The sequence below is a fragment of the Vicugna pacos genome, chromosome 2 (assembly GCF_048564905.1).
Source record: "Vicugna pacos chromosome 2, VicPac4, whole genome shotgun sequence".
NCBI lineage: Eukaryota > Metazoa > Chordata > Mammalia > Artiodactyla > Camelidae > Vicugna > Vicugna pacos.
In genome coordinates, this window is record NC_132988.1 from 121,736,021 (window position 1) to 121,746,380 (window position 10,360).

Sequence of the window (10,360 nt, forward strand, 5' to 3'; positions counted from 1 at the left end):
GGAGAAAATGGGAAGCAGCCAGTGCTTCAAAGCCCTGTTTTTGTAGAGGTGAAGTTTGAGTGGGGATGGTGCACACCCCAGGGATGTCCTGAGGTTGGTGGGCAGCTGGCACTGGGGTCCCTCTGGGGACCTGGAGGAGCCCCCAGCCCCATACACGACCCCTTATCACTGAGCCGCTCCTTCTTGTGAGTAAAAGGTTGTGTGGGGCGCCCTCCCTCCCACCTGGCATTCTAGGAAACAGCCTTAACCACACCCAGATTGGCCTTAGGGCACTGGCTCATCCTGCAGCCAAGAGGAGTACCCAGCATCTGGAAACATGCTTTGGAGCTCATTACAACTTAAAAGTTCCTACTTTCTATCAGATTATTAGTACTCATTTCAAGCGTGAGTCGTGCGTTGTGCCGCTTGGTTCTGACTCTGCTTTTCCTAACAGCTCAGCACCATTAGGTCATTGGAGGCATGTGGTTGCTTCCGAGGAGGAAACCTCGGTTGTGCAGGACTTGGGCTGGTCCATCAGTGCGGTTCAGAGCAACTCCACACACACCGTTCATTACTGATCACTGCTTCTCACAGCCTTGACCTTTCTGGCAGAATTTTACAATTGGTCACAAACAAATGTCCTGTGCCATGTTAAAAAAGGGCAGCATGCTTTCTTTTTATTTTATTCTAAATTTCTGTGCATATATTTGTTCTAAACCGGATGGGAGTTGGCATCTGTGTGTCTGTCTCTACGCGTATGCACATAAATACATGTGCAGTTGTGAATGTATTCACCCAGTGCTTTTAGACACAGTTCCCAGACCCTGTTCAGAGGTCTTCTGGTGGTATCACTATGCATCCAAAAGATGGATGAGCATAAGATGGGCTACAATGTTCAAATCACAGTTGGCTTTAGTTCATAAAAACACAAACCTTAAAAACATTCAAAATAGCCAAAATTGTCTTCAGTCTTTTTCTCAGGCTTCCTAGCTGCTTGTACCAGTGGTTAGAGGCAGAACGTCTGTGGGTGTGTGGGCTGAGGGAGCCATGGGATCCCACTGACTGAATCACAGGATGCAGCAGGTGGAAGACTGGGGTGCTGGGCCACCATTGCAGACTTCTGTGCCCGCTGTAAGAGAAGACAAGACTGAGCAAGAACTGTGCACCCCAGCCCAGCTCCCTCCCTCCTGGCCATGTCCTCCAGCAGCCTGGCAGAGGGCAGAGCAGGGTCTGTAGTCAGCCTAAGCTGATTAGCTCAGCTGTTCTTAGTTTAGCTATCAGTGACACTCCAGCCCTGGCCTCCCACAGCCCTGAAGCCGTCTTGTTTATACTGGTTCCCTCTCCTGCTGGAGATTTCAGGGAGTGGTGACAAAAGTTCTGGAGACCATGTAGACGCCAAGACAGCAGGGTCACAGGTTCTGATGTGGGGGTGCGCTGACTGGTTACAGTGGAGTCGCAGTCCCACAAGGCAGGGTGAGGGTGAACAGTGCTCTGCACACAGGATGGGGAATGGGGTCACGCCTGCTGACTCAGCTTGCTTCTTTTCTAGATCTGCTCTTTTGTTTCTGAGGGTAGCATGGGAGTACAGGCAGATTTCTGAGTTACTCAGGAGGGAATTGCTGCTTGGTGATGGAACAAAAGCTGCTAAGAGATCATGATATTTCAGGGCTTTTCTCCCCTTTATAAGGAAGTAACACTCTCAGTCACTTCCCTTGAGAGTCCCCGGCTAGGAACTGGGTAAGTTCTTTTAGTCTGGCTTGTTGGCTACACTGAATCAGCAGGGACGGGCCTCCCCACGGTGGCTTCCTGTGCAGTGACAGACCCCAGTGCGCTAACCACAGGGCTGCCTGAAGCCTGGCTTTTCTCTACATGTAACTGGGTTGTTTAATTCCCTGTCCTCATGCACTTTAACTTGGGGGATTCACCACACACCCGCCCCCTGCAGGCCCAGTCCTGGGCCCACAGTCTCAGCCGTGGCAGGTGATGAGCCCAGACCTTTCTTGGCCACCATCCTCTCCTCTTCCTTCTTCGCCAGAGCCTTCACTTTCTCCTCGTACTCATCAGCAAGGGCCTTCCATTCCTTCCTGTTGTTCTGCAGCCGGTCGAACATGGGCAGGATCTCCTCGTGGAAGCGGGAAAACTCCTAGAAAGGGAATTGGGAAGTCCGACCGCACCTCCCAGGGGCTCCTGGGTGGGCTGGGACAGGTGGCTTCCCCACGCCTGTTCCTCCCTGGCGCCATCCTGGCCCTACTGCCCTGGTGAGGGAGGGAGGACCACTGAGCTGTCCTGTTCCCAGCAAAGGCCTGAAAAGGGAGAAAGGCTTGGGGGTTGTGTCCTTGAGGTCAGAACAGGAGCTGCAGGGTGAGGTCCCTCAGAGAGAAGACAACTGTGGAAGGGACGTTGTCAGAGGTGGGCAGCACTGGGAAGACTTGGCAGGCCCTGAGGCTCCTTCACTTGTCTCACGTGCACATCACATGGATCACAGAGTGCATATGATCACACTTGAACACTCATGAGACATGAAGTGTGTGTCACGTGGACACATGCACACACGAACCATACACAAGCTATGTGGGTGGATGGGGTTGGGCAGTGGGAAGGGAATGCCTGATGGGGCCTCAGCATGAGACCACTTTAGGACCAGTGCGTACATCCTGGTCCTGCCTTCCTCCCCAGCACTCATAGCCCCTCGGTGGTGTTTCAGTGAAGGGCAGTGTGAGGCCTCAGGAGCTGAGGTGGGGAGTGGGACAGGGCCAGTCAGGAGTGACTTCACTCAGAACCAGACAACTTCCTCCTTGGAGTGTGGGGTCTGCCCTGAGACTGCAGCGAACAGCCGGGGTGGAGCTTGTGACGTGGTGGTAGGTGTCACTCAGGAGGGCTCTGCCCCCTAAATCCCTGGCCAGTCCCTGGAGCTGATGTCACAGTACCTGCTCCAGGTCCTTGGCACATGTCCCACTGTCACTCAGATGTGTCCAGGTGTTTGCTGGGCCTGACACACTAAGCTGGTGACAGTGGACCACCCCCCTCCTCCCAGTGTTTAGACACTGAACAAATGCACCGCAGTGCCCTAAGGGGGGTTCTGGAAAGGAGGTTTTAGGTAAGACCTCAAGGTGAGCAGGACATTCCAGGAGGGAGAAAGCTGGGTGGGAAAGCTCGTGGTGCTTCTGAGGAACTGACGGGGTGAGGTAGAGGGAAGGGGCCCCCTTGTGGGTGACACTGAGGATTTCAGATGTTAAGTGCAGATGCAAGGAGTATGGGAGCCCCACACCAGCACCCCATCCTTGGCAAACCCAAGCAGCCCAGGACCGCCCTGCTCACCTTGTACACGAACGTGCACACAAAGTCGATGAAGCCGACCTGCAGTTTGGGGAGCTCGGCCGCCTTGTTCCGGTCCATCATAGGCTTGTAGGGGAGCAGGGGCACTGTGAGGCACTGAATGGTGGGTGTGCCCGGCACCTCCCGGAGACCCCCAGACTCAGACCCACCTGAGCTCGATGAACTTGTCCATGGAGACAGAATGAGCACTGCCCATGGGCCCAGCTTGCTTTAGAAGGGAGAGCCAGGGTGCTCCACTCCCCTCCAAGCCAGCGGCCCCTGCTCTGGGGCAGTGTCCTGGGGAGCGCTGGGCTGAAGCCCTGTCAATACCCCCTCCCCTCAACCGTGGAGAGCGCACTTGCCCCTTCCTCCAGCTTCCCCAGTGAGCTATCCATGGTGCTGATCCAAGACCCGGCCCTGACTCCTGAGGGGCGAACCCTAGATGCGCTTGGAGGAGCTGCCCTTGGTGTCCACAGACTCTGGACCCCCATGGGCTGCCTCATGGCAGTCTTTTCCTCGCAGTTGCCCACCGTGCTCAGCGTGCCGCGCGGGTCCATGCAGGACCCTAGAGGCCCTGGCCCGGAGGGGACCAACAGGCTGCCTGCCCTTACCCCAAGAGACTTTGCTAGTTGGCTGGGGCACCATTTCCTGCAGTCTGCACCTGGCCCAGAGCCCTCCCAGCCCTGTGCTCAGACAGCTCTTCAGTGGCTGGAGTTGGCTTGTGAGACAAAACCTCTCTCCATGTCTTCTGCACATTCTTGGGCATTGCTTGTGTCCTTGTCGCCTGGTACCTATGCAGGTGCAACTTCAGTCTACCAACGGATTCCTGATCCCACATTGCTGACCTGAAGGCCCTGGCATCATAATGGCGCTGCAGGCAGATGGAACTCCAGGCACAAGCAGACTGGCCTCCTTCCTTCCCCTCCACCTCTGTGAGGTCCAGTGACCACAAGGGCACAGGTCCAAGCCCCAGTGTCCCTCCAGTATTGGACACTTCTATTGTCCACACTACTCTGGCCTTCCCCCATGCTCCCTGCCTCCTCTCCACCTCCCCCTTCCAGCCACAGACACATTCAGGGTGTGAACCCTGAATTCCACCCACCAGCTTTCTCTGGCCTGGCACTATCCCCATGGGCCAGGCCTGCCCTGCCCTAGCCTTCCTAGAGCTGCTCATGACGCGGCAGGGGCTCACCGCGGAGCTTCCTGGGCCCACAGAGGCCTCTGGTAATGAGCCGCAGCCTGGTTCTGCAGCTTCATCAACAGCTTTCTGCCTCTGTGCGGCCATCGCAGCTTTACTCAATCCCTACTTGCCACAACTTTACCCAGATCCTGGGCCCACTAAATTCTCACCAGGCTCCTCTCACATGACCCTACACAGTGAAATTTAGGCCCCAGGACCCCTGGGGGCCCCTGTCTTCCCCGAGCCGGGCCTGGGGCTCCCAGTGACCATGATGGGTGTGGTGGATCCTGGAGGCCACACTCACAATGGGCTGCTGGTCCAGGACCGTCCTCTCTAAGTCTCCTTGTTCCCAGAACTCAGCCGCTACCAGAAGGGCCACCTGCAGTGCACACAAAAGGCATTCATCCTGTAGAGTTCAGTGCCTGGTCAGATGTTGTCCTGAGATCCTGCCAGGAGGCCCGTGCCCCCTCGGTCTTCTCCACCCCAGACTCTGGTGGCCCTACTATTCAGGCTGGGCTGGCGCACTGGAATGCAGAAGCCCCTTCCTCCGTGGCGGCACTGGTTGGCCCCCGAGCTAGGAAGCCGCCAGTAGCACTACTCGCAGATGACTGGGTCTGTCCCCCATTCCAGGCTCCACCCAGGTGCAACCCCATGAGCACTGGGCCCCATGTGGCTCTGACCTTGCTCTGGACTTCCCAGGGCTTGGTGATGGCAGACAGGTCACACGCCGTCATCATCATGGCCCTGCGGGCAAATGGAGCTCCAGGCACACCCACACTGGCCTCCCTCCCTCGCCTCCACCCAGTGAGGTCCAGTGACCGTGGGCACAAGTCCAAGCCCCAGTGACTTCCAGTAGCGGACGGTCCTACCTTGCACACCACTGCAGCTCTCTCCCCATGCTCCCGGCCTCCTCATCCCTCCCTCTTGCAAGTTTTTACTGGGGGCTTCTAAGTGCTGGTGATTTACACATATTTCCTTGTTAGATCTCTGGGACAGGCCTGGGGGAGGATGTAGTTCTGAATCTCCACTTTGCAGATACAGGAATGGAAGCTCCTAACGTGAGCAAGCTATTGCCAAAGGCCACAAACTGAACACGGCCTGTCTGACCGCTGCCTCCTGCTGCCTCCGCCAGAGGAGAGCAGGTGAGGCAGCGCGTTTGTCTGAGGCGCGGAAGCTGTCAAGAAATCAGCTGTTTTTGCTTTGGAACGCCAGGGGCGGGGCGGGGGGCGTGGCGTTGGGCCTCCTAGGCCTGCGGGGTTGGGGGTGAGGTCTACAGGATTAACCAGCGGTGGAGGGGCGGAGACTTTGCTCTGCGGCTCACATGACTATCTCCTTCCGCGTCGTCTCCAGGGAGAGGTACTCCACCCAGCTCTTTCGGTCCTCGTAGTTCTTGGACTCATCCACAATCTTCTGGAACATCGTCCTCTTCCTGAACCCCAAGGACAAAGGGAGGGAGTCGATCGCCGCCCCCCGCCCCCACGCAGCACCCTGCCTTGATCTTAACGCCGCCCACCCTTCTAGGAGAGGAACCCAGGCGGGGATTCCAGGCCTTGTGGGGCGCGGGGCGCGGGGCGGGCGCGGGGCGGGCGCGGCTGCCGGGAGGTGCGGCCCTCTCCAGCCAGGCTCCCTCCCCACGGGCCCTACCCAGGGGCCCCCTGAGGACAGGCGGCGGCCGCACGCACTTGAAGTAGAGCGCCAGGTCCGTGGCAATGATGGCTATGTCCATTAGGTGGATTACGTGCTCGTGCTGCCGCCGGTTCAGATTCTGGTAGATGTTAAGGCTCTGCGGGAGGGCCTCGGGTTACAGATGTGGCCCGGCAGCCCCTTCGCCCTCCCCTCCCTCCTCCACCTCCTGGAGGTCTTCCATCTTATACCCAAGGATCACAGGCACCAGACCCAGGTGGATCCACATCGTGGCGGGAGGGCCCCTAACCCCCGCCGTCCCACCCCGCGGTGGGGGCAGTTCCAAATTGGAATCACCAGGCAGAACCCATCGCCTCACTGCCGCCAAGCCTGCGTCCCTTCTCCAGCCCCACTGGGGCCTCCCACACAGGTCAGAACATCTACTCTCCGGACAGTGTGGTGTGGACGCTGGCCTGGGGAGCTCCAGGAATGTTGGCGAGGGTCAGCTGACCAGGAAATACCTCGAGTGAATAAAGGGAGAACACGAACCTCCTCAGAGAGCAGGAACTTCCCGAACTCTAGGTGATGTCGCTCCAAAATCGAGGAGCCGTGGAGCTTGGCTAAAGGGTTCTGGGATCTGGTACAGAGGTTTTATGAGAAACAAGTAGTGGTCAGAAGCCCTGAAGCGGGCATCTGCCCCGCCCTCTCCGTGGGGAAGGACCCCCTGGATCTGCAGCCCCTCCCAAGGAGGTCGCTTTCCCAAGCCCAGTCTACAGCCAGGCCCCTCCCTGGCGATGCTCTGACTGAATCACGTGGCAGCTACGTGGGGGTTCCAGGGCGCACGCCTACTTCATCTGGTACAGGTTGTTGGTGCCCCGGTGGTCGATGTCGTGGCACAGGCCGGCGGTTACCATTGCAAAGGCCTCCAGGTCTGTGTAGTAGCTCTTCAGTTTGCCTGTCTGCAGAGACAGGTGCCCAGATCCTGCTGCCTGGCCAGCACCCTCGCCCTGCTTCCTTCCCTGCTCTCGGGGCGGGGCAGGCGGGGTGGGCCTGACCCCGCTGCCCCTCCCCAGCTTCCAGTGCTGGCCACCCTCTTCCTGGGCGGGGGTGTGCGACAGTAGGAGGGGTGTCTGCCTCCTCCACCCCCTACCCTTTTTTTCCTTAACATTTTCTTGTTGCGTTACAGTTATTTCACAATGTTGTGTCATCCACCCCTCTACCCTTGAAGGCCCACACCTCCCATGTGGAGGAGCCCCCACCTCCAGGCACCCTGGGCACTGTCCTTGTGAACCAGGAGGGTCCTCACAACCCTGATCAGGCGGGGGCGTGCTCTGCCCCATGCCTAGTTCACGCACCATGAGTAGGGTGAACATCGTCTGGGCCACGTTGAAGCCGTGGCGCCAGTTGTGGTAGGTGATTCTCCGGTACCCTTTGCTCACGGAGAACAGGAACCGCACCAGGACCTGAGGGGCCAGGAGGAGCCAGCTCTGGGCACTGGGCGCCGACTCCCACCGACGCACTCACAGCTGACAGCTGTGTGAAAGGCCTGCTCGCCTGCCACCCCACATCCCACCCCCTTTCCCGTCGGCCCTCCCTGTCCCAGCGATTCACCACTGGCCTCCAGCCACCTTTGCGGGTGGCACCTGAGGATGGACGAGGGGTGGCAGGCAGCTGGGGTGGGCAGAGCCAAAGCTCATAACAGCTCTGGCATTCACAGGGCATCGCCAAGCCCCTGGGGAGAGGACTCCAGGCGAGGGGCTAGATGCTTTAGAAGAAAAGGTCCATTTCAGGCCTGGGTATGTGAATAGGGCAGAATGTGTGGGCACCTGGCACAGGGATGGGGACAGGAGATGGAGGCTGAAGGTCCAGAGACCAAGAGGTGACGGGAGGGGTGGACCTTTTTCTGCAGGGCAGTTGTCTCTGGAGATCAAAGGGAGCCTCTTACTAATTACACTGTTTTTTAGGGCCAGGAAATTATTTGGAAATTTAAAGAAATTGTGTTAATATTTTCTATAATTTCTTTCCCCTTAGTTTTCCGTAAAATTTCTTTAGAAAATTCCAGCCTGCTGCACTTGTTCTCAGGGGGCATCAGGAAGACAGCTCCTTCCCTTAGGTGGTGGGGAAGCTGATGCTCCCTGACGTGTGGAGGGGGATGCAGGGCAGAAGCTAGAAAACCACAGGGAAGTGGCAGGGCTGTGGGCAGAGCCGGGAAGGTGGTCCCCTCCTCCCCGGGACCATCTCTGAGGGGCCCTCTGTGTTCACACCTGGAGGATGCTGTTGCTCTCCCCACAGGTGAGGGGCTGCTCCTGTTTCCTCTTCATCCCACACCAAACACCCATTGATGCCCAGTGATGCACTTGATCAAACTGCCTGGAGCACCTATTCATCAAGCTTCCCATCCATCCGTCCCTCCAGTCATGTACCCCAGGCATACTCACTATGTATATTTTACCTGCCTACACTGTCCATTCCATAATGAACATGCTTGCCTTCAAACTTCCGGTGAGACCCGGGTCCCCTGAACACATTTCCCCCACCAGCGGGTGCATCTGGGACCCTGATCACGACCCCTCACCTCCTGAGGGATCTGGAACTTGCGAACCACGCCTAGCTCATAGTACATCTGGATGCCGCACTTGACCAGCTCTAGCTCCGTGCACTCCAGATCAGAGAAGTGGAACTCGTAGATGTCAAACTGGGTGGGTCCCGGCAGCACTTCCTTCTGTGGGAGGGATTGTGGGGCTGCGGGAGGCAGGCCCACCGAAGCCCACTTGTTCCCCCTCTCTTCTCCCAGGACCCAGTGTCTGGTGACATCTGGCCTGTAGCCAAGGGCACTTACCTCCTCTGCTGGCTCAGCCCCCTTCCTCCCCTCTCCTCCCACCGGTGGCCCAGCAAGAACTTGCCTAGCTGGGCAGACACAGTGATGTTGTCAGGGAAACAAATGTGCACACTGGGATACACAGGCATGCACAGAGACAGACGAGGCCGTGTGCGCACACAGGCACACAGAAAGACACACACACACAGACACAGGCACTCGCGATGCACAGAGAGCAGCAAATACCACAAGGCCACACTCTGCGCCCAGGCTTCCTCCAGCCTCCTGGGTGTGGAGACGTCTCCCCCCCCCCCTCAGGCTCCTCCCGCCTCCACCTGAGGGGCGGGGTCAGATTCTGACCAAGATTTTCCCCAGCTCATCCTCCTCACAGTCAGCAGGCTCCTTCCCCAGGCGTTCTCTTGTTGGCTAGGAGAGAACACAAATATGTGATAGACAGAGTGACGGTGTCACCTATTGCCCTGGTGACTGTGGGACAAAGTGACATCTGGCACTAAAGAAGAGCGGGAGCCTTGGGAAGCCCAGCCGGAGCCTCCGGTTGCAGAGGTGGGTGGTGGTGCACGTGAGCCAGCTCACGCTTCCTGCCTGTCCTTGCCTCTCCCACTCCATTCAGTCTCCTCCTGGACAGTGGTGCTGGGGTCCTCACATGCCATGACCAGAGGGCTGTGGTCACCCCCTACTCACAGCTAGGGGACTAGAGGCACAGGGGAGGGATGCCCCCACCGTGCACAGTGTGTGGGACTCGAGGATAGACGCCAGCCGGTGCAGGATGTGCCCTGACTACTGGGACACCCTGCCTCCCACAGGGGTGCTGGTGATACCAGGATCGACTGGATCTCATCCTTGTCGCATCTCACGTGGTACAGAACCATGTCCTGGGCGATGTCCTTGCGGTTCTCCAGCTTGTTCATCTTGTCGTAGGTGTCTGTGTTCAGCACTGACCAGCCCAGGAACTGCGTGAGAGACTGCAGACGGCGCACAGCGTCACCCCCACCCTGAGCTCCTCCTGTGGGCAGGGCCCCAGGCATGCCCTCCTGTGCAGAGAGCTCCTGAAGGGGTCTTCAGTGGCTTCCAGGATGGGACCTTACAGACCTGCCTTGTCCCCACTCTCCTTGGGCCTCGTGCTGGGTCAGGGCCCAGAGCAGATGGCAGGCAGGGCCCTGTGTGGCCATGTCCCCCCACCACACTGGTGTCACCTCCAGAGCCCCACCTGTGACAGGTGTTTACCTCCATCAGGACTTCATCCTGCTCGTCGAAGGGCTTCCCGTCTTTCCGGTTGTAAAATGTGGCAACCCCCACTATCTCCTCCTTCTTGTTGACGATGGGCATGGAGAGGACATTCTTGATAACCCACCCGGAGTCGTCCAGAGGCCCTTCCTGTGGGGAGAGTGTCCAGAGCTGACCGCTGCTCTGGTCTGGCCAGCTGG

General features: G+C 58.2%; 1 protein-coding gene across 1 annotated transcript; it reads right to left on the bottom strand.

The window, feature by feature from the left end:
• Nucleotides 1-873: 873 nt before the first annotated feature.
• LOC102535192 (rod cGMP-specific 3',5'-cyclic phosphodiesterase subunit beta) lies at nt 874-10,277 on the bottom strand. The gene is made up of 14 exons (XM_072974523.1): nt 10,161-10,277; nt 9,755-9,898; nt 9,276-9,341; nt 8,673-8,819; nt 7,453-7,560; nt 6,947-7,056; nt 6,647-6,734; nt 6,157-6,257; nt 5,796-5,903; nt 5,155-5,218; nt 4,779-4,853; nt 3,298-3,381; nt 2,037-2,122; nt 874-1,108 (listed from the first exon to the last, which is right to left on the bottom strand). The coding sequence occupies exons 1-14, from the start codon at nt 10,260-10,262 to the stop codon at nt 892-894; spliced, it is 1,500 nt and encodes a 499-aa protein (XP_072830624.1). The 5' UTR covers nt 10,263-10,277; the 3' UTR covers nt 874-891.
• Between the last annotated feature and the right edge of the window lie 83 nt (nt 10,278-10,360).